A 25282-nucleotide genomic window follows, 5' to 3' on the forward strand; every position below is an offset into this window, starting at 1 on the left:
AACCTCTGAGCCTTCAATGCCCCACCATTGTTTTACCTTTGATTTTCTTTTTTTGCTTTTTTCTTTTTTTCTTTGCAAGTATGATTAGAGTAGATGTGACTGTGAATGATTGTTTGTCGACGGGCGCTGCAACTGATTGGCATGGATCAGGACAAAATGTAATCTGTGTCAGCCCGAAGAAGAGGATAAAGAGGTAAAAATCCATGAAAGAAAGAATAAATGAAAATAATGTATTTTTGATTGTCTCAATCTGGTTGTGAGGAATACCATGTACGAATAACACTGAATTAAAAAGAAAGAATTCAACAAATACACTCGCATCAATGAACACTTCGGACCGGGTTTTAAAAAAAAAGTCCTTGTCGTGGTACCACAGGGGGCAGTAAGAGGCAGGTTAGAAATGAAGGTGAACTGATTTTTTTCCCAGCGTGTCGGAGCAGTGAGAGGAAGGAGCATGACAGTGTCGGCAGGAGTGAGCAGTGAGCAGAAGTCGCATCAAGCAGAGCGCTCTGCATTCCCATGACGCGTGCGTAAAAGACGCGCAGCTATTTACGCGACGCGCACAATCTAGTTGTCAAAATAGCGCAAGTGGCAATCTTGGATACTTCTTCGAGTGCATGTGAAACTTTTTATATCGAAGTGAAAAAGACTGCTGAGTGACTGAGCGAGAAGATCCACGAGTGGGGAAAATGGACCCTCTATTTGATGGCGCGGACGAAGTCAACTGGACCACGAGCTCCAACGACACTAACAACGGGACCGTGTACTGGAACCAATTTGTGCAACCGGCGTGGAGAATATTCCTGTGGGCCTTGGCCTACTGCTGCATAGTCCTCGTGTCGGTTGTTGGCAACGTGACGGTTATTTGGATTATTATGGCGCACAAACGCATGAGGACTGTCACCAACTATTTCCTGCTCAACCTGGCGTTTGCCGAAGCCTCCATGTCAGCCTTCAACACGGTCATCAACTTCATCTACGCCGTGCACAACGAGTGGTATTTCGGACTGGTCTACTGCCGCTTCCACAACTTCTTTCCCATCGCGGCTGTGTTTGCCAGCATCTACTCCATGACCGCCATCGCCCTGGACAGGTACACTGCACCTCGCCACCTTGGATTTGATTGGTACTTGCCACATGTTTTTCATATGTCGTGTGAAGCTCATTCATGAAAGGGGATGTTCTTTCTGCCAGTGGAGTTGATGCGAAATGAGATGCGTAAAAGATGTGTATCTTTTTAAAAAAAAAAAAAAAAATTAGAATTTGTATTAGAAAACCCACTGTGATCTTAATCACTTCTGCCACTCTTTTCCCATTAATTTGAGATCAGCACACCACTCCTTGGTAGAACAACAGTAGTGCATGCTGCTCTTCTGACCCCGTGAACAAGGATGGAATAAAAAAAAAAAAAAGCTGCTGATGTTATGCTGCATCTAATTTTAGGCGCCTGGGAGAAGATATATTTTGCAAATGACGGTGTGGTGTGAGACTTGTGGTGCAGATTTTAACAAGATGGTATTAATATTTTTTTTCGAATCTATTATTAAATAACATGATGCTGCCGTAACGAAAAAAGAAAAACAAAACCTTTTGAAGTGCAGCACATGCCAAACAGTGTGTGGCACACATACTGAAAGCTTCAGTCTAATGAAGTGCATGGGTGCCAAACTCAAGGCCTGAGGGCCAGATCCAACCCGCCTCATAATGTTTATGGGGCCCACTAAAGCAAATAAAGTGGCTATTTCATTTTTCTTGCTAGATTTGATCTTTTCATTTTGCCAGCACTGTTGGGCTTCTTGCAATGAGAAATATTTGTCGGCAAGTGTTAAATTCAAATTTACACATCTCTCCCATTTCAATTTTGCAAAAAAAGAAGTAAATCCTACATCTGCAATTTATTTGAATTATAGAAAACAGGGACATTGGAGAGGCTGTTTTAAAATGAATAGTTAAGGAAAACAAGCTGTCAGGAAGGCTAAAAACATTGCTGAACAAATATGAGGTTTCATCTAAAGAATGCCTTTACTTTGCATGTTGGGACTATGACAGGAAAAGCTCTGGAGTTGGTTGACGTGATGATTAGAAGAAACATTGATATATTGTGCATTTCACGAAAGCCGATGGAAAGGCAGTAATATCCCCCACAGGTAGGACTTATGGGACCTGGAGTTGAAAGAGAAATTCTGGAAGGAACTCGATGAAGTAGTTCTGAGCATCCCAGACACAGAGAGACCCGTGATTGGTACAGATTGTAATGTACACGTTGGTGAAGGAAAAAACAAGGGTTGATGAAGAGGTACGACATCCAGGAAAGGAACTTTGAGGGCCAGATGGTGGTAGACTGCAAAAACGATGGAAATGGCAGTAATGAACACTTTTTTTTCCAGGTGAGGCAGGAACATAGGGTAACCTACAAGAGCAGAGGTAGAAGCACGCAGTTAGATAACATTTTGTCCAGATCTTGTCATCTGAACAAGGGGAGGGTGTAGCTCGACAGCATAGGATGGTGGTGTGTAGGATGACTCTGGTGGTGGGAAGGAAGATTAAGAAGACAAAGGTAGAGCAGAGAACCATGTGGTGAAAGCTGAGAAAGGAGGAGTGTTGTGCGAGAGGAGAGACAGTCTCTCGGTGGACAGGAGGAGTTCCCGGAAGACTGGATTACTACAGCCAAGGTGATCAGACAGACAATCAGGAGGGTAGTTGGGGTATCTTCTGGTAGGAAAAGGGAGGAGATGACTTGGTGGCGGAACCTCAAAGTAAAGGAAGTCACAAGAGGAAAGAGGTTAGCAAAGTAAAAGTGGGAGACTGAAAGAACCTAGAAGAGTAGAAAGGAATATTTCGAAATACGATGTAGGTCAAGGGTAGAGATGGCGACGTGTAACCAAGAGGCATATGAGTACATGTATACCAGGATGGACACGAAAGAAGGAGAAAAGGATCTCTACAAGTTGGCCACACAGAGGGATAGAGATGGGAAGCATGTGCAGCACATTATGGTGAGTAAGAATAGAGATGGAAATGTATTCACTAGTACTGGTAGTGTGCTAAACAGATGGAAAGAATGCTTTGAGAAGTTAATCTTCTTCTTCTTTTCCTTTCGGCTTGTCCCGTTAGGGGTCGCCACAGCGTGTCATCTTTTGCCATCTCAGCCTATCTTCTGCATCTTCCTCTCTAACCCCAACTGCCCTCATGTCTTCCCTCACCACATCCATAAACCTTCTCTTTGGTCTTCCTCTCGCTCTTTTGCCTGGCAGCTCCATCCTCAGCATCCTTCTACCAATATACTCATTCTCTTGTCCAAACCATCGAAGTCTGCTCTCTCGAATCTTGTCTCCAAAACATCCAACTTTGGCTGTCCCTCGAATGAGCTCATTTCTAATCCTATCCAACCTGGTCACTCCGAGCGAGAACCTCAACATCTTCATTTCTGCCACCTCCATTTCTTTAATCTGTACATCACCACTGTTTTGTAAACTTTGCCCTTCATCCTAGCAGAGACACTTCTGTCACATAACACACCAGACACCTTTCGCCAGCTGTTCCAACCTGCTTGGACCTGTTTCTTCACTTCCTTACCACACTCACCATTGCTCTGGATTGTTGACCCTAAATATTTGAAGTCGTCCACCCTCGCTATCTCTTTTCCCTGTAGCCTCACTCTTCCCCCTCCACCTTTCTCATTCACGCACATATATTCTGTTTTACTTCGGCTAATCTTCATTCCTCTCCTTTCCAGTGCATGTCTCCATCTTTCTAATTGTTCCTCTGCATGCTCCCTACTTTCACTGCACATCACAAAAACATCTGAAAACATCATGGTCCAAGGGGATTCCAGTCTAACCTCATCTGTCAGCCTATCCATTACCACTGCAAACAGGAAGGGGCTCAGAGCTGATCCCTGATGCAGTCCCACCTCCACCTTAAATTCCTCTGTCACACCTAAGGCACACCTCACCATTGTTCTGGTGCCATCATACATGTCCTGTACTATTTCAACATACTTCTCTGCCACACCAGACTCACGCATGCAGTACCACAGTTCCTCTCTTGGTACTCTGTCATAGGCTTTCTCTAGATCCACAAAGACACAATGTAGCTCCTTCTGACCTTCTCTGTATTTTCCACGAGCATCCTCAAGGCAAATAATGCATCTGTGGTACTCTTTCTAGGCATGAAACCATACTGTTGCTCGCAGATACTTACTTCTGTCCTGAGACTAGGCTCCACTACTCTTTCCCATAACTTCATTGTGTGGCTCATCAACTTTATACCTCTATAGTTCCCACAGCTCTGAACATCCCCTTTGTTCTTAAAAATGGGAACTAGAACACTTTTCCTCCATTCTTCAGTCATCTATTCGCCCGCTAGTATTCTGTTGAATAAGTTGTTCAAAAACTCCACAGCCATCTCTCCAAATTGCTTCCATACCTCTACCGGTATGTCATCAGGACCAACTGCCTTTCCATTTTTCATCCTTTGTAGTGCCTTTCTGACTTCCCCCTGAGTAATCATTTCCACTTCCTGGTCCTTCACTCTTGCCTCTTCAACTCTTCTCTCTCATTTTCTTCATTCATCAACTTCTCAAAGCATTCTTTCCATCTATTGAGCACACTACTGGCACCAGTCAACACATTTCCATCTCTATCCTTAATCACCCTTACCTGCTGCACATCCTTCCCATCTCTAGCCCTCTGTCTGGCCAACCTGTAGAGATCCTTTTCTCCTTCTTTCGTGTCCAACCTGGTGTACATGTCTTCATATGCCTCTTGTTTAGCCTTTGCCACCTCTACCTTTGCCCTACGTCGCATCTCGATGTACTCCTTTCGCCTCTCCTCAGTCCTCTCAGTATCCCACTTCTTCTACCTTTGTCTTCTTAATCTTCCTACCCACCACCAGAGTCATCCTACATACTACCATCCTATGCTGTCGAGCCACACTCTCTCACAGTCAGTAACCTCCTTCAGATTACATCGTCTGCACAAAATATAATCTACCTGCGTGGTTCTACCTCCGCTCTTGTAGGTCACTATATGTTCCTCCCTCTTCTGGAAATAAGTGTTCACTACAGCCATCTCCATCCTTTTTGCAAAGTCCACCACCATCTGCCCTTCAAAGTTCCTTTCCTGGATGCCGTACTTACCCATCACTTCTTCATCGCCCCTGTTTCCTTTACCAATATGTCCATTACAATCTGCACCAATCACAACTCTCTCGCTGTCTGGGATGCTCAGAAGTACTTCATCTAGTTCCTTACAGAATTTCTCTTTCAACTCTAGGTCGCATCCTACCTGTGGGGCATAGCCGCTAACCACATTATACATAACACCCTCAATTTCAAATTTTAGTCTCATTACTCGATCTGATACTCTTTTCACCTCCAAGACATTCTTAGCCAGCTCATCCTTCAAAATAACCCCTACTCCATTTGTCTTCCCATCTACTCCGTGGTAGAATAATTTAAACCCTGCTCCCAAACTTCTAGCCTTACTACCTTTCCACCTGATCTCTTGGATGCACAGAATATCAACCTTTCTCCTAATCATCATGTCAATCAACTCCTGAGCTTTTCCTGTCGTAGTCCCAACATTCAAAGTCCCTACACTCAGTTGTAGGCTCTGTGCATTCCTCTTTTTCTTCTGACGCTGGATCCGGTTTCCTCCTCTTCTTTGTCTTCGACCCACAGTAGCTGAATTTCCACCGACGCCCTGCAGGTTAGCAGTGCCGGGGGCGGGCGTTGTTAACCCGGGCCACGACCGATCCGGTATGGGATTCTTTAGATGAACACTCATATTTGTTTGGCACAGTTTTTACGCCGGATGCCCTTCCTGACGCAGCCCTCTGCATTTATCCGGGATTGGGACCGGCCTACAGATTGCACTGGTTTGTGCACCCCATAGGGCTGCATTGCTTTGAGAAGTTAATGAATGAAGAAAATGAGAGAGAAGGAAGAGTGGAAGAGGCAAGTGTGAAGGGCCAGGAAGTGGCAATGATTAGTAAGGGGAAGTTAGAAAGGACCGAAAGAGGATGAAAAATGGAAATGCAATGGTCCTGATGACATACCTTTGGAGGTATGGAAACAATTTGGAGAGGTAGCTGTGGAGTTTTTGACCAACTTATTCAACAGAATACTAGCGGGTGAGAAGATGCCTGAAGATTAGAGGAAAGATGTGCTAGTTGCCATTTTTAAGAACATGGGCAATATGCAGAGTTGTGGGAACTATAGAGGAATAAAGTTGACGTGCCACACAATGAAGTTATGGGAAAGAGTAGTAGAGGCTAGACTCAGGTTAGAAGTGAGTATTTGCGAGCATCTGTATGATTCCATGATGAGGTAGAGTACCACAGTTCCATTATTTGCCTTATGAGAGTGAGAGTTAGGGATCACAGGTTGATGAAGCCAACAGAACCACATCATCTGCATCAAGACATGCACCCACAAGTCTGATTACATGATCACAAAAGTCAATCATTGAACTGCAAGCTAGTGTGTCCTGGTCCCAAGTGCGCGTATGGCCACTCTTATGGTTGAACATGGTGTTCGTGATGGACAACCCGTGATGAGCACAGAAATGCAGTAACAGTGCACCGTCAGATTGTGATCGTGCGGGGGGCGTTCGTCCCATTCACGGCCTTTCAGGTCTCATTGCCCACGTGAGCATTGAAGTCCCCCAGCAAAATAATGGAGTTCTCTCTCCAGCACTCCCTCTCACAGCAAACCTCTCCACCACATTAAGGTGACGGCTAACAGGAAGGGGTGAATATATAATACACAAAAAACATCCCTAGACCTGACAAAAAACAGATGAAGGGTCCCTAGACTAGACTTTCCACACAGTTGTCAGCAGCATTTCTATAACCAGTCACCTCAATAGAAGTTAAGTGACCCCGTTAGGGGTCGCCACAGCGTGTCATCTTTTTCCATCTATGCCTATCTTGTGCATCCTCCTCACTAACACCCACTGTCCCCATGTCCTCCCTCACAACATCCATCAACCTTTTCTTTGGTCTACCTCTTGTTCTTTTGCCTGGCAGCTCCATCCTCAGCACATTTCTAATCCTATCAAACTTTTTCACACCAAGCGAGAACCTCAGCATCTTCATTTCTGCTACCTCAAGTTCTGCTTCCTGTTGTTTCTTCAATGCCAGCGTCTCTAATCCATCCATCATGGCCAGCCTCACCACTGTTTTGTAAACTTTGCCCTTCATCCTAGCAGAGACTCTTCTGTCACATAACACACCAGACACCTTTCGCCAGCTGTTCCAACCTGCTTGGACCCGTTTCTTCACTTCCTTACCACCCTCTCCATTGCTCTGTATTGGTGACCCCAAGTATTTGAAGTCGTCCACCTTCGCTATCTCTTCTTCCTGGAGCTCCACTCTTCGTCCTCTGCCCCTCTCATTCACGCACATATATTCTGTTTTACTTCAGCTAATCTTCATTCCTCTCCTTTCCAGTGCGTACCTCCATCTTTCTCAGTGTTCCTCCGCTTGTATAATTTGGTTTAATTTAAATGTTATAAAATTTATGTTTTTTTTTTAATTATTGTATAACATTTTGCCAGTTTAGTGTTGACTCATTTCCGTAATTGAGTCTTTTTGATTGATAAATTTTGAGAAAATGAATGTTTATCCACCAATCAATGAGGGAAGTGAGAGCGAGATGAAGCAGTCTTTCTGAGGTTGGGTCTGGACTCTGTTGTTACAATCCTGAGGCACTGTCCAAGATCTAATCAGATTTTGACATGTCCAAAATCTCTATCTGAAGAGCTTCCTCATCAATAGAAGGTATCAGTATTTTGGCTTGAGCAGTCAGTCCAATGGCCATCAGCTGGTAAAAAGAACAGATTTTTCAGGAAGAGGAGGATGTCACATAAGAGTTTAGCGGACCTCTCAAATCATTCGTTGACGTTTTCTGTAAGACTTAAGACAATATCCTTCACCCCTGGATCTTCCTGCATGTGGTGCTTTTCACTCCGTCTGTCACAATTGACACAATTTCTGTCAAATCCAACCCATCCTACCATCAATCTGAGATGCTTATCCTCACAAGGGTCATGGGTCAAATCCAACCCATTCTTCTCAAAGAAATGTCAGCTCATTAAAGACATTTCCCCGCTTTGGGCCCCAGTGCAGAAAATAAGCCTTCCTCTCAAAAAAAATCTTGCAGTCTGCTGTTGTTCCGTATTGGCAAGTGAAATGGCTTCTGCTTTCTTCAAATCGGAGAGTAGATGGGAAAAACAATTGCTATGCCCAAACTTCTCTTCTTGTTACTCTGTTAGCTGACAGTGGCACCTGCTTTTACAGCTCCAAAGCTTCTTTCTTATTTTCTAATCAGGACTTAAAACTTTCCCTACCATTTCAGTTGTACACTTTTTAATTGACTCGGCATCTGCGAATGGATTTTCAGCTCTTTTCTGGGTCCATGAAACTTGCTTTTGCACGCTCTTGTGCTGATGTAGATGATGTTGAAAGTAGAAGCCAACTGCTTGTATGCCATGAACATGCTTACTATTTTCTATTTACAGTGATCCGATTTTGTTGAGTGATTGGCATTCAACGTGGTAGCATGCGGGTTGTTATTGTACCACGTTGAATTTTTAGCTTTGCAGACAGGAATAGTCTGTGTGCATGCCAGATTTGCATTGGTGCATTCCGGTAATATTAATCTAAACTGATCTGTCCACTGACACTCGATCTAACGGTTCTCCTGGTCCACCTTGCGCTTCTTTGCAAAGGCCGTATTGTTCTCAGTTGATTGTTAATATTACTCACAGGTCATATTTCACTTTTCTAAGGCATTTATAGAAGGTTAGGGCATACCCTTCATGTACGCTTTATTCTAATATTATTGGATCCATGTCACTGCTGCACTATGACTGGGTGTTCTATCCCGGAATAACCCTACGCTTGCGAAAGGACATCACTGCTTAAGACTATGGGGTGGAATAATGTTAAAATGAACCAAGGAATCCTTTATTCATCCTATGTAAGGTTATAACATCAGAGTGGGCATGGACCAGACACTTTCCTCATGCAGGCGATATTTGGCCTGTGGGCCGCTAATTGGGGACGGCTGTGCTAAATGCTTGCTGGCTGACTGGTACATCTTAACTGTAAGGATACAGATGTTTTCTAATGTGTGGCAATTAAAAGAAGCAAAGCATTTTTAATTTAAATACGTATGATGAAGTATTATTGTGCAACTGTTGAGAGATGATTCCAATGATTTTATTGTAAGCTTTTTAAAGTCTTCTTCTTAATAGGAGACGATTTGAAAAAAATAGAACTATGTCATAGTCATGGTGGATGACTGTTTAGAGCGCCCTATGTCTGATTGTGACTACGGCTGTGTGCCCTGCGATTGGCTGGCAACCAGTTCAGGGTGCACCCCACCTCCTGCCCATAGATAGCTGGAATAGGCTCCAGCACTCCCCTTGACCCTTATGAGGATAAGTGGCTTAGAAAATGGGTCAATAGATGGATGACTCTTATTTAGAGACACAGTATTTTGGATTCCGGATGGATGCTAACATCAAAATATTAATAATTCTCCGAAAGGCATGTGAAACTCAAGTTTCAACTATTAGAGGAACCGTACCTAATCTTTAAAACGAGTGTTCAACTGATACTACCTAACACGTGTCGCTTGTTACTCGGCGCGCCATCAAGATCACACATTATTGAACGAAAGACATGATGCCAATAAACAAATTGAGAAGAAAGTTCCTTGTGGTTCTAATTAAAAAAAAAACAATACCAAGGTTCGTCACAAAATTGTAAGCCAGGTTTTTTTTATTCAATAAAAGTTAGTTTATGCTGACATTCGGCACTCAAAAATCACAGGCTGCCACAGCGAGTCAGTCACATGACTTGTTTGTCACATTTTATATGTCAGATGCCCTTCCTGTTGCAACCTTCCCATTTACCCGTGCTTGCGAACGACATTGCAGAGCTCCGGTGGTGGTGGTGTGGTTTTGTCCAGTAATCCAACCAGCAGCAGCATGTGCCACTATGACGCAAGTGCTACATCTAAATGGATATAATAAAAATGTTATGGAAAACAATGTATTATTACATCTTGATTCAGTCAGTTTTATCGAAGACTGATGAATATCAAGGCTTTTAGAAATGTTTTTGTTGAGTTAATTAAAAAATTTAACTGGTCGGTGTAAAGGGCAGAACAGGGGATAGAACCCAAATACGCGACTCCAGAAATGGGGCAGTTCAAGAACAGAATTTTAATTCCAAACAGAGGTCAGAACACGGGTAGGCAGTCCAAAAAGGGAACAGCATGGTGCAAATAACTGGGAACAGACAAAATGAGACAAGAGGTGTGTACATGAGGCAGGGGGAGGACCACAGCCAGGCCAGTCAGTGTGTGCATGTGCGTGTGTGTGCGTGCATTTGCCCGAGTGCGCCGTTTCATAGGGCAGCGGAGCTTCAACCAGTACCTCCAAACCATTATCCTCGGGTTTCAGATTCTGAAATTTAGCAAAAAATAAATGCTTGGTAGATGTTTAAGCATACTGTTGGTTTATGGTTGTAACTTCAATGAAGATCAAATCACATTTCATGACATAATTATTTTATGAAGTCGAATCCATTTTAATTACCTCATGAGGTACTGTTAAGCATCCTTGGGTTCCTTGAAAGTCCCAATATAAAAATTTAATTAATCATTTATATACTCCCTAATTCCCATTCATGTGTCACAAGCTGAAGCCAACTACCAATTTATCGCACACCCACCAATGCAAGTTATTTTACTTCCATGTCAATAGAGACGGAGGGACTGAAGGAGAGCCACACATTGTGCATATGATCAAATGCTGTGTCCGTGTATGACTGGTTAGCGCGTCTGCCTCACAGTTCTGAGGTCCCGGATTCAAATCCCGGCCCCGCCAGCGTGGTGTTTGTGTGTTCTTCCCATCCCTCTGTGGGTTTTCTCTGGGCACTCTGGGTTCCTTCCACATCACAAAAACCTGGATGTTACGTTGACTGAAGACTCTACATTACCTGAAGGTGTGAATGTGAGTTTGAACTGTTGTTTGTTTTTTTATAATCCCTACGATTGGCTGACCATCACTTCAGGGTGTACCACACCCATCTGGGCCAAAGATAGCTGGGATCAGCTTCAACACACCTGTGACCCTAGTGAGGATAAGCGGTACAGAAAGTGATTGGATAGATGTTTTGTCCATTGTTGCTTCAGAGAAAGGATTCCACTCATCTAAGATATACAAAAATATTACTACAGGGAGTTCTTGGGTTAAAATGGTCTCTACCTAAAACATTTCAACTTTATGACGCCTGAGTCTTGTCCATCATTTTGTCCCCAGCACCATAGTGTTTCTGCTTAGCTCATGCATATTGCTTATCTGCGTTTGTGGGCTGGGAGTTTATTTGCCATTTTCGCCCAGCTTTTTACACATTATGGCCCAAAAGAAGAAAGCTGTTTTTTTTTTTTTAAGCAATGCTGGTCCAGCCGAAAAAAAAAGCAATTACCATGGAAACGAGGCTTGATATCCTTAAAAAAAATCAGAGAAAGGATTAACACAGACGAACATGATCGACATAAAGACTTGGACTTCAGTCGGACGACTGTGGCAATTATTATTAAGGGAAAAGCCCGTATTTTAGCGGACGTGAAGAGTTTCGCCCCTATGAGGGATACAGTGATCACAAAGCAACTTTTTTTGTAAAGAAAAAAAAAACGATCGTTGCCAAGATAGAAACATTACTTACGTTATGGATCGATGATCAGAATCAACGTAAGCGTAATATCAGCTTCATGTTTATTAAGGGAAACGGCGCAGCATATTTTCCGAACTTTGAAAGAGCAGAAACGCAATGATGCCTTAGCAATAGCTCAGCGCAGCCTCCCATCATTCTTCGCCATCCCAGCCTCCCTTCCCCAATGATAAGTGAAGCCTCTTATATTTTTTTATTTTAATGTAGTTTAGTTTTTTTTATATGAAGTACAAACACCCATCCATTTTCTGAGCCACTTATCCTCACTAGGGTCACGGGAATGCTGAAGCCAATCCAAGGGGTCATCGTAAATTTTGACTTTAATGTTGAAATCCGATTTAAGTCGAAATTTGAGTAAAGTTGCTATTGTGTTAAACGGATCTCAGTTGTGTATAAGTATAAGTATTTTATTATTGGCTTTAAAGAATATTTTACCCTTTTCTTTTTTTAAAGTACATTTATAATTGTGTACTTTCTACTTTTACTTAACTATAGTTTTACTTTAACTATTGTTTTTTTCACCCAATTATGTGAACTTTTACCTACCATAATTGATTATGTATAATGTGCACCCATGTATAATACGCACCACCAAAATTGACCGCGAAATTCTGGAAAACCGTGCTTCCTTCCGATTTTTACATTGCGTGGTTTTGCTTCTACCCATACGAGGAAAACCTGAAATATTATTTGTATTTTGTAAGAACTTTATTTGCGCATGTAATGCTTTCTTGTTATTTAACTGCTCTTATTTTGATATTTACAACCCGACTATTATATTATACTATATATAGTAAATGACTAAACACACAGTTGCGCTAATTTTTCTTACTTTACTTTTAGAATAATTACATTTTCTTAAAACAATATTCAATTTAAACTGTCATGAGTTTCAGAAAATTATCATTATTAAACAAAGCATAAAGAAAGTAATTATGTTTGTTGTTCAGTCATCAGTCATAAAAAACACTATTACACAAATTCTGCCAGAATATGTAACCTTGTTAGCACAACTGTACTGTATATTTGGCACTCTAACTGCTCTAAATGCGAGAGGACTTTGTATTCTTTGCACATTTGTCAAAAAAGAAATAAGAGTTTCATAATTGCCAGATTAATAACAGCTCGTTGCTCCGTGACTGTTACCACAATGTCTTTATGTCTCAATTGACTGTTTGTCGTCATGTATGTCATACTAGAGAATAAAGATGTTTCTGATTCTGATATGCAGTCATACGTACCCAAGGGATATTAGAATGAAAGTGTAGGCTACACATTTTTCATAACCTCGAGGTGACATTGGCATGTTGGAATTAATGCTCACAGCTTTTTCATAACCTCTGGTTGGCAGCATACATTTGTAATGTGATTTGTTTTTTTCCTTCATTTTCCCTATAGTTATGTATAATGCGCACTTTTGACAATTTTGGGGAGAAGAATTGCACATAATAGACGAAAAATTACGTAAATTAGAAATTACTAAGTATTAAGACAGTACTGACTACTAGTACTTTTGACATCTCTGACAAAAGGTTGCCCCAAAAATTAACCAAACTGTTAAAATACAAGGCTTTTTACCAACCAACTTCAAATGATTTACCATTTCTGGTCTTGCGGTAAATTTAAATAGTATACACAGCCTGTGTTTCTCCACTTATTGTTCCTCTCCAGCTGCACCATCTTTTAATGTATAGTGAAATAATCGCCAAGTTGCTCTTTCAAACAAATGCTCATTTTATCCATTGTATACAGCATTTCCATAACTAGAGATGAGGGTTGCGGTGTAATTCTTTATGGTCATTGCAAAGAAGTCATCAAATCTATTCCCAGCAGCTTTCACAATCTCTGCAGTGTTACATTATACTGTTATCTGTGTCCGGAGCACTGACTGTATACCGTGTATTCTCTATATAGGTACAATAACTCAGGGTTAAATTCTACCTCTGAGAGTGCGACATTGGCTGTGGAAGATAAAGAACTTCACTTATTTGCCAGAGGTAATAAAATCATTGGTGAAAATTTGTCGCTGTTTCTCTCACTTCTATGTGAATGCACACTTTAAATAGACAGAAAAATTGGAACTTGTTGGAGCATTTCTCCACCTGCTGTACCTAAATGAGAAGGCTCTTTTTTTAATATTTTTTTTTTTTGAGAATAGCATAGGAACAGATAACCACCTGTGGAGTATATCAATGAAAACCATACCGTTTTCGCCTCCCAGGCTTTCTTTCTTTATTTTCCATACATTCTTGGTCTTTATCCTGTGTTTTTTCCTGAGGGATCATGATGCATTATCATGAAATGATATGCTGGCGCCCGACATCCCTTCACATCATAGTTCCAGGATTTGTGGGCTGGTATATCAGTAGTGGAAATTATTCCACAGGAATAACCGAAAAGGCATTAATAGGAACATTAGATAGATACTTTGCAGGAGGTAACATTACAACAGGCTGAATGCAACGGAGGCAGTTTTATGTTACTATGCTTATACTATTCGCCAAATAATCAATCCCAGCATTTCTTATAGTGTCAGAGAGGATATGTTTATTTCCTAGGATGACAGGATTGAACAGGACATTTGATACGATATTATTTAGTCTCTTCTAGTTGTATACTGGACTCTGGACAAATTCTGTAGTTTTGACTTTGGGCTACACAGTTATTTGAATTTTGATCATGATTGTGATTTTGCCTGCCAAAATGAAACGAGCCTGACCGTCAGCAATTTTTAATTTTTTTTTTAACATTTAAAAAGTGAGCACAGCTGTTTAAGGAAAAGCACATTACGTATTTGGAGCGGTACCTGCAACCTAATCGGCCAGCCACCAGGGGCAGAACGTATGATAAATTGCTGGTGTTGTGGCCTGGTGCCAACTTCCAAATAGAAGCTTTTAATGGGATTGATCTCCAATGTAGTAAAATATGAATCTTTTATTTTGAAGTCTGACCTCTCGATGTCTCCCGGTAACGCACTATTAACGATCGTAGTGGCTGCCGTGACTTCAACGTTTGGGCTGCCCTGACCGTGAGTGAATAGAGAGGGAAATTACAACTATAGAATTCTTTGCAGTTTGTGACTTGCACGACTGACCAATAACCAAAGAATACATCGGAGACATACTGTCCTTGACATTTTACTATATTTTCAAATTAAAGTCTGTGCTTTTATATTCATGTTATTGTCTTGTGCGCATTTATCCCATTTGCAGTTTGTGATTGTACATTGTAATACTCCATTTATTCAGCCCCATCACCCTGTAAAGGATAAGCGGTATTGGGAATGGTTGGCTGGACATTGCTTTAGTAGAAATTTTGGTGGTCTATTTATTTTTAAATGATTATCTACAATTTATTTTGAACGGCAAACTGTTACATGTTTTGTCAAGAAGTACTGTAGTTAAAAGTTTTTTTAAAAAAAACTTAAGTAGTTAAATAAAGATTTTTGTCCAAACAAGGAATACGTGTGATTAATAATTATGATTACAAAATTGATCAAAATAGTCATGATTGTCATTTTGGCCAAAATCATGCAGCCCTACTTTGTCTGGCTGAGAGAAGTAATTTTAGTTCCCTTCACTCTCAGTCTTTCCCTTGTTTAAAAAAAGAGCCTTGGTGTATGAGTCCAAATGAGAGTCAGTCACACACATTGATACGTTTAAACAGCTGCCTTGGAGCCATGTCACCTCCAAATGAATGAGCAACAGACCAATCAACACCAGCCCACTTTAATCATTGGAAAAATTACACCGGATTGGATGTTGATAAATAGCATTGAGGCCGGTCATGGTTTGCTGAAGGTCAGCTTGTAAGGCAGATCCTTCTAAACAAATTCAACTCTATAATCGAAAATAATTTTTTTTAATAAACAACATATTTACCTTCACAAAAAAAATTTTGTTGTCCTGTAGGAAGCTTTTTTTTTATTTGTAAATTACCGCCTTTTCTCTCAATCAGAGCACAGTAATCATTTCCAGTAGTTGATTCATTGAACATTGATGATTGAGATTATAATTTTTGATTAACTGAAACTGAAGGATGCACAATGTGGCTGCAACTTTAAGTGGCACTATTGATTCTGTGGAGTCAAGTCTGTTCAAAATTATGTATTGTAATTTATAGTCTGGTGATACATATGACAATGACATGCAACAGGAAAGTTTCACAATTAGAGTCCCATCCCTCAATTGCACAATGCATAATTATTATTAGAAAATTAAAGCCCAAGTGTCATGCCTATAAACATTCTAAAATAGATATTGTAATGAAAAATACATATAAAATTATTCATTTCAATGTCTATACGAAAAAATAAATATGAGCGGAGAGTGCGTCATCCATGTGCAAACTTGGGGAAGTCTCATTCGACATTCAAGTGGTTACCATATTGTCTGCATCTTCTGTCCGTGACGTCATACTGGGACATTTGCCATTGAAAACACGCTGTTCCACGTACTACGGGAGACGAACGCACCCCTTCTGAGACGGAAACTCTTTTCGAAGAAGAGAACAGCTCACAACCGGGTGAAGTTACCGGGGCAATATTACCCTATCGTTTTGAGATATATTTAGATAATGCAGGTAAAACTAGTATGAACATACAAGACCGCTTGAGTGCGCTACTGCCCTGTACGTCACTTCCTGCTTCTTCTTAAAAAAAAAAAAAAATCCATCGAGAGGATTTTCATGGCAGGCGTTACAAAAAGCCATATTTGTTAAAATCATGTTTTGTGGTGAAAAAACGGATGGGTCCATACTGGCTGCCATTTTTTCATTAATAACATACTAAAAATCAGGCATTTCCTGACAGTGGACCTTTAAGTGAGCTTAATCATGCCAGGCAAAGTTGGCCAATTCTTAATTGTTTAAGAATTGATTTAAGTTTGAAACACAACTTAGATCTCAACATGAAGTTATAAAATGATTTTATGCAGTGAAAAATTGAGTTTTATTTGAATTATAGGTGGAAGTAGTGGGTAGTGCGTAAGGGCATTGTAAACCTCAATTACTATGACGTTCAGATGTTGTCCATTCATCAATTGATTAATTCATCAATCCATTTTCCATTTTCCATTCCGCTTATCCTCACTAGGATGGCACCTATCCCAGCTGACTCTGGGTAAGTGACGGGGTACAACCTGAACTGGTTGCCAGCTAATTGGAGAAGTACATAATGGATTTTGGAGTTTGAGGGAAATGAGAGCAGTCTCTCTTGCTGGATGCGCGTGATCAGAGACACATCAAAGGCACTGGCATTTTTGAGAGTGCTCGGAGGTTGTAGATGCATCCCCATTTGTTTGACTAGGCGGTTTGTCAATAAGATTCTCATCAACTCCGGAATTTACGAGCAGATGGTAGCAGAGACCTATAAACAGGATAGGAGAGGACAAACTTGCATTTTTATTCAAAAACTCCTCCTTTTTAGGTAAGTCTACCAGTTTGAAGGGCCTGTGGGGCAGCTGGCAATGTGTGTTTCCAAATCTGAGTTTGGTTTGGCCAAGTTGCACGGGTTCACTGACCAAAGGCACGGGGGCTGCTGGCAAAGTCTGCGACTCAAAGGAGGATTTGGGAATGGGGTGCTGCAGAGAAAGAAGTGGGGTAGGCAGAGTTTATGCCCTTTTTTCCTTTGGTGCTCACAGAGACGACAATCTAGTCTGATGATCAATCAGCTGATCTAGGGACCTTTGCTCATCCCCAGATGCCAATTCATCCTTCACTGATTCATCTAAAGCCCCCCAAAACTCTACCTTTAGCACGTATGATCCCCTGAACCTGAACCTGAGGTGAAGTCGAGGAGGTGCAAACTGGCTTCTCTACCCTTGACGGTTACCCTTGGGTGGTCAAATATTTTGAACCTCCTTTGCAATTGACTTAAATAACACAGGGACAGGGGACAAATTCTGTAAAAGCACGGTCACCCATTCTACTTCTGGGAGTCAAAACACTCACTGTTTACTTGTGCGAGTTAATATCACAATATGTATTTCACTAGACAGCCACAGAAGGATAAAAGAGCCAATGTCGTGTCGTAGGACATTTCAGAAAGAGCACTAAAAGTTTTTTTTTAAAAAACATGAATACGTGAAGGTGGCACGGTGCCGCAGATGGAAAGCGTTGGCCTCACAGTTCTGTTCAATCCCAGCCCTCTCTGTGTGGAGTTTGCATGTTCTCCCCGTGCCTGCGTCGGTTTTCTCCGGGCACTCCGGTTTCCTCCCACATCCAAAAACATGCATCATTAATGGACACTCTAAATTGGCTAAGAAAATGGATGGATGGATGGATGGATGGATGGATGATGGATGGATGGACGGACGGACGGATGGATGGATGGATGGATGGATGGATGGATGATGGATGGATGGATGGATGGATGGATGGATGGATGGCAAACCTCAACTCGGTGGGGATTCACATTGCTGAACAAGTGGAGGATGCCTGTTTTTATGCATGATCATTGTCTGCACCATTGATTTCTAGTCATATTAATTATTATTATAGTTATAGAAGGAGAGGAGAGATTGATGAGCTGAGTGCATGAAAGGGTCATATACATAAGTAGGGTGTTCCCTCACTACAACGCAGTTCACTTAAGGCGGTTTCGCTATTTGGATAATTTTAAACAGTTGAGCAGTTTTGTTTTGTTTTTTAGTTTTGAATGCGCATTGTTTTCTGTATCCTGATTTGCTCAGGGAAAACAAGCATCGTGTTCTTCGTCCCGATCGGCTGAGGTACTACAGACAATTATAAACTGCCCTAAGGACCCTAACCCCCGCTGCAGGTGCGATCGATAGGCCCTGTGGCATTTTGGCGCACCCGGACAACACATCGAGGCTTCAGTTCCCAAACATAATTGAAGGTGGCATGTCTATTCATAAGAATATTCTCATCCAGAAGAAAAAAAAGAGCACCGACAAAGACCCATAGCTATGTTTTTCAATTGCAAAAACACACCTGCACCAGTGGAAATTGACGTTACAGCAGAACTGCACCACCCGGCCAGAGGCACTGTAAAATACGCCTGAGTCGCTCTTAATCATTTCTTATGTGTTGTACCTCAAAGATTGATCATTAAAATTAAATGATTTTTTTCTAAAAAGTATAATATTTTCTTTTTATACGAAAACGCTAATACCCGGTCCTGGATAAAGCGGAAGAAAATGGATGAAGGGACATATTTCTAAAATAATTGCTTTGGCATCAAACAGTTTTTGATCTTTGTTTTCATTCTAGAATACACTAGTGTACTAGTTTTATAATCTACAAATGTTTGAACTTTGAGAGCGGTTAAACGAAAGAAATGAGAGAAAATGTTAATACCTGTCTGTGAAATGTTTATAAATTATTTGGTTGGGGGTTTAACAGCCTGAAAACATAAGAAATCGTAAAAAAAAAAAAATGTAAACAAAAAATAACAGTTAATGGAAAAACGTCAATCGAAAAACAAATGAAAAAAATACATGAAATGAACAAAAAAACGAGAAAAAAATCAACTTCTACATGGATTTAATTTAATGCTGATCTTTTTTTGGAAGGTAACCCCTACGAGGGAACACTATACTGTATGCGTAACATGTGCTATGACACTCACACACTTTAGGCTCAATCCCCGCCTTTCTTCTGGTTCTGGAAAACACACAAAACATGCCTAAAAGGCCAATAAACCAGTGGAAAGAAATCCTTGATCAGATTACTGCAACGGTATGTTCAAGCATAATTTGGAAAAAAGTAAATAGAAACAAATACGGTGAGGCATGAAGCCAATTTCAGCAGTTGCTTTCTTTGCAGGATTGCTTTTTAATCTCTGAACGCATCACACATCACTTTGGCAGAAAGCAACACAACAGCCTCATGATGTTTGTATTGAACTACTGGCTTGCCATTGCTGTTTAAGCGCAATCCGTTGATAATTGAATGTATATATCACCCTCAACATCTAACATAAGATGACCACACTTGACCATATTTACCACCTTGTGAGAAAGAACCACATATTACCCATTATTTTAAATCCAAAGTCTCACAGGTGTTGTTTCTGAGATTTGAACGAAAGGAACACAAAAGGTTTTTCTTTTTTTACCAGCCATTCTACACAAATACTTCCCTGAGCTGCTTTATGAGTAAACAAAAGAATTATCTCATATTTGCTTTCTTGGGTTTTTAATGCTTACGTGATGCAATGCAATCGCGAGCCACATTAGGTGCCATGGAAACTTTGCTGTGATGTACTTTAACAATGTGATGCAATCAATTTACATTGGGTGCCGTGGAAACACCAGACAGTGATGCAGAAGACAACAAAGACTGACGATATCCAGAGGATGGTGAAGACATCACAGAAACTCACATGGACTATTTTTGTCACGATTGCTTTGTTTGTCACAATTTGCTTTGTGTGATGTGGACCACGCTAAGGAATAAAAAAGTGGAGACGTGGAGAAGTGATTAGAACGGGTTGGAGATTGTGAAAGAGACACATCCCACGTTCTCCTTGCGAGCCAGTAGTTCTTCTTGTCTTCCTTCCTTGATAATTTTACTTTAAATGTCCTAGGCTGTTTAAACCTGACAATATAGTTCAGCTTCTTTCAACACAGGTGCAAGAGCAACATGGGAAATTGATGTAGACGATGAAGAGTTGGAAGTAAAAAGCATAGATGTGTGTTTGTGTCTTAGGTAGGTGTGTGTCGACAACTACAAAACTATTCGAACCTCAATGGAATAAGCATACACATACCACTACAATCTGCCATCATCAACAACACAAACAATTTAAATATTCAAGAAAGCAAAATCTTGCAAATTGTGTGCGATTGGCTCAGACAATTTGAGTGCAGCGACTGCTCATAATAAACGATGACTGAGTGAAAGATGGAACAATCATTTCTAAATAATTGCACAAGGTTGAATAATAAAAAAAAACGGATCCACCTGATTGATGAAGAAAGTTCCCAATCATCTAATTGAGTTCCAGGCCATCTTACCTATCACTGAATGGTGGGTTGATTTGGGGACGAGAACTGCCAGTCAGAGACGGGATGGATTGGATTCGGATTGGGTGTCACCTCAAACAAACAAGCAAGCAGATATTTGCATACATAGAGAAGCATGGAGGCAATACAAATGAAAAATACCTTGGCCTGTAACACCTCCAGTCATAATGAGCATGTTTGAATTTTACTGAAAGGTCACAATTTCTATAGATGTATGGTAAAAACCGACAATGAATGTAGTTTCCATTACTTCTCCATGATGTACTGTATGGGAAAATGTAACTTTAAGTAACTTTTTATCAATGCAGAGAATAAAAAGACTTAGGGACTGATTTCCCAAGATCCTAAATATTGGCCACTAATTGGCATGTTCACAGAAGATTGTGTGCATGTTGTTTACCAAGATACCAAAAAGCAGGCGCTAAATATCTTTTTCATTCACTCTGATTGCTCCTCTTGTTGGCAACCGGTGTAAAAGTGGTGGAGATTGAAGTATTTAAAAGAGGCTTTTGCATTTCAGGTAGCTGCGATCATTTTCACTATGGAAAATTTGCAACAGCACTGCAAGCACTTAATGAAATTTGAAGTTTGAAATCCTTGTGGCAGCGGCAGACAAATATATGCTATTACAGTTGTACAAATTTAGAGCTCTAACAATTTTAGAGAAGCTAATAATCGCACAGAGGCCAGATTTTGTTTGATTTAAATCTCCCCAAGTGCATGGAAAGTGGATATAAACTTGGAACAATACAACCTGGAAACTGCTCTGAGAGAGGCCAGCACCCTTTCTCTTATTTCATTTGCCTATGCTACTCTGGCAGTGGAGAGTGTGCCGGTTTGCACCTGCCATTCAGTAGTGGTATTTAAAGATGCAAAATCAGCCAACGCAATTCAACTCAGGTTTGAGCAATCACATTGTGTGTGCCAAATGAGTCTTTTTGAATACACTCCACCCAGAGTGCACATCATGTAATGTGCTTCAAATTAAAGCATTTAGGAGACAAAATCCTGAGTGTGCCCAGTTCGTAGATCAACTTCATCCTCGTTCGTCACGTTTGCACTTGTTTTTGTACATGTAAACCTTTAGTTTATCAGGCCCTTAATTTTCATTTTAAGTTGACATGGAAGCTGCTCTTTAAGGCAGACCACATAACCTTTCTGGTTCAGCGCTACTGTAGACTGATAACATTCACAGAGACTTTGTCTTCGAGATTGTACACTGACACTCAAGGGTTGGATCTCAGAACAATGCTCTTCCTACCCCCTTTGATCACTTGTTTAGTGAATTTCCTGACTTGTCATATCACTCTTGCCATTGACGTTATTCAGTTACATTTTCCAGAAACCAATCACCTGAATGAGCAATTCAAATCACTCCCTGATTGTTTAGCTGCTTCTCTGACTCTGCACATGCTCAGCGGTTCAAAAATGAAAGAGCTTTGCTTGTTCAGTCTGGTGGTTGCTTTCACATAAACATAACACTGCTTAGAACCTTGGTATTATCTTTGGTCGACAGATGTCTTTTCATTACAAGATAACTAACCCTGTCCAGCTGTCTTCTAGATCATTTTCACGGTACTTGTATGTCTCTTAATTGTTTGCAATCTTGCTTAATAGTTAAGCAACTTTTTCTTGTTACAAAATATATCATCGGCATGTCGCGTCTGTCATCTGCGCTTTCGTGATGACTTTGCAATGCATATTCCAGTGACTTCGATGATGGGACATCATCAGAGGAATGGACAGGTAGGCCCACAACCTATAAGTCAGACAACATAATTAAGAGGTTTTAAGTTTATGGTTGTTGTTTTTGGCACAGCAAAAATAGAGGCAAGGTAGCAGTCTTTTTTTTTTTTTTTGGTAAACCTTTTGCTGTCTAAAGGACATCCCCTCCCATTTCACTTTTCGCTTTGTGTTTTTGAACATTAATTACAGTATTGTCTATAATTTCTGCAGCATTAGTCCTGACCTCTCTTGACTGTGCCTGGAAGACCAAACCATTTAATCCCGGCTTATTATCTTTCACATACCCACTACTCTTCCTCCAATGATTGCTACAGTCTTGTTCGAGCAGTACCACCATGTTTGATGAGTCGTGAGTCATAACTACAACCCAAGCGAGCACAAGTTTAATGCTCATCAGTTTTAAAACCAGTCAAAATGGAGCTGGGCTGCACTTGGATATGCCCGACTGAGATGGTAGCTGAAAGATATTGAAAATGGTTGCTGCAAGCAGAGGTCTGTCCTCTGCGAGGTGTGTTTGATTCTGACATCCGTAACCCTAACTGTGATACAAACAAAAGCCACAGGTCTTCCAGAGCAATTTGAAGCCAGGACAAAGTGAGAGATTTCAAAGTCCTACTGTGTTTGAACTAATTAGCGTGAAAAGTCTATTTGCAAATTCATTTGAGTTATTATTGGGAGTAAGCCTTTAATTAGACCCGTTCAGTTATCCAAAATGCCTCAAAAAAAACACATTGATGCATATAAATGCAATTCATAATATTCAGATAAACTTTTTGCACACATTTTCCAAATGATCATGTTTCTCGAGTTATACCTAATTTTAACACAACAGCAATGCTGTCAGTGGGGATAGTAAATCTGTTATTAAATAAAAATAGCCTTGTGAGATGCTGTGAATCATATGCTCCAGACAGCCTCGTTTATTTTGGTTACACCAAAGGGCAACTGATTGTGTCAACAAAAGCATTTCAAACTTATTTATTATACTGATGAGGCGCTAATAATGTACAAGCTCTTTTGAAGCAGTTGTCATCTAACCAGGAAGCATTAAGCCGCACAATTGTCAATTGATCAGGTAAATTATCTGCCTTCAAATTTTCTCACCTGATTCCTATAGTCACCATAATTATATTGCTTCTCTGGAGTTATATTCTCTTCGTAATGTCTTGTCATTTTTAATACAGTGGTGCAAAAAAATGTAGAGTAAATATAGAGTAAGCCACGAATGAATGTAAGTTTTCCCATGAGATGAGAGACTGATCATTTTCATCATATGTATACCTCTCCAATGAGAATAAAAATCCAGAAAATCAAATTGTGGGATTTGAAGAGGTCTCAAGAATTTATTTGTCATGATCCTGCCGCTTCAGCACGAGCTGTGCGGGTGTCCACGCAGCTGCGCTAATTGGGAGGCACACACCTGCGCCTCATGCGGGCTGATCATCCCCTGTATAGATGGGACCCGGTGACGACTGGTCCTCCGCCAGTTCGTTGCGCTTTATGTCCCGTTCTAGCACTCTCGTATTCCTGACTGAACCTGTGTGTACCGACCTCCTTCCGTTCTCTGACCAACCTTGTAAGCCTGACTCCTTGATACTTCTGCCTGCGTTGATTGTTTCCCCGTGTACCGACTCCTGCCTGTCCGCTCATCTGTTCTCTTCGCCCGACGTCACAACTACCGCTGCTGCACCGGACTGCCTGCTCGATCCCCTACCTCTGCATACAATAAACCTGTCTTTTCTTGAACTACCTTGCGTCTTCCGAGTTCCTGCATTTGGGTCCTACTCCCGTTTCGATGGGACGTGACATTATTAACTAATTATTACCTGATACAGGCTGTTCGGTCCCTGTATGACCAGTCTCAGAGTTTGGTCTGCTTTGCCAACAGTATGTGGGACTTTTTTCCAGTGAGGGTTAGACTCTGCCAAGGCTGCCCTTTGTCAACTATTCTGTTCATAACTTTTATGGACAGAATTTCTAGATGCAGCCAAGTCGTAAAAGGGGTCCAGTTTAGTGGCCTCAGTATTGCATCTTTGCTTTTTGCAGATGATGTGGTTCTGCTGATGTCATCAAGCCATGATCTCCAACTCTCACTCGAGTGCTTCAGAGCCGAGTGTGAAGCAGCTGGGATGAGAATCAGTACCTCCATATCTTATCTTAAAATTGTTTCCACATAGACATGCATTTTAAATGTATGACTGTTTTTGCATAGTGATTAAACACACAATTCATTCAGTTCTATCCTGTAATTTGTCAGCATGATAGGTGCGCAATTATATTTCTACTGTCATGCTCCTGGATTCCAGCCAGGGCTGGGCGTGGCCAGCTAGTCTGAAGGTGCACACCTGCGCCTCATGACCTTTGATTAAGACCCAGTACATATAGGACCCAGGGGACGACTATTACTCTGCTAGATCGTTGCCTCTCATGCCTCGTTCCCGCACTACCGTACTCCTGACGTCTACCTCCCGTGTACCGACCAACGCCTGTCTCCTGACCTACCCCGTAAGCCTGCCGTTACTGATCTTGCTGCTTGTTTGGACTGACTCCCTGGTAACCGACATTGGAACGAATAAAGGCTTATTCCGCACTGCTTACCTCTCACCTGAGTCGTGCATTTGGGTCCACCCCCGAGTCTCGTCCGTGACAGAACGATCTAGCCAAGAACATGGACCCAGCCGACTCTGAAGCCATTCGCCGTGCAGTGCAAGTGCAGGGCAAACGCCTGGGTGAGCAAGAGGCTGCTCTCCAGGGTATGACTCACCAGATCCAGGAGCTCTGCACCCAGCTGCAACTGT

At 41.2% G+C, this 25282-nt stretch overlaps 1 protein-coding gene across 2 annotated transcripts in view; it reads left to right on the plus strand.

The window, feature by feature from the left end:
* Positions 1 to 388: 388 nt before the first annotated feature.
* tacr1a (tachykinin receptor 1a) overlaps positions 389 to 25282 on the plus strand; it is a 71389-nt gene continuing 46495 nt past the window's right edge. For both annotated transcript variants that reach the window (XM_061818136.1, XM_061818137.1), the window contains exon 1: positions 389 to 1093. In XM_061818136.1, coding sequence (XP_061674120.1) covers positions 690 to 1093 — 404 coding nt within the window. In that variant the 5' untranslated portion in view covers positions 389 to 689. The remainder of the gene's footprint in view (positions 1094 to 25282) is intronic.

The sequence above is a fragment of the Syngnathoides biaculeatus genome, chromosome 4 (genome assembly GCF_019802595.1).
Source record: "Syngnathoides biaculeatus isolate LvHL_M chromosome 4, ASM1980259v1, whole genome shotgun sequence".
Taxonomy (NCBI): domain Eukaryota; kingdom Metazoa; phylum Chordata; class Actinopteri; order Syngnathiformes; family Syngnathidae; genus Syngnathoides; species Syngnathoides biaculeatus.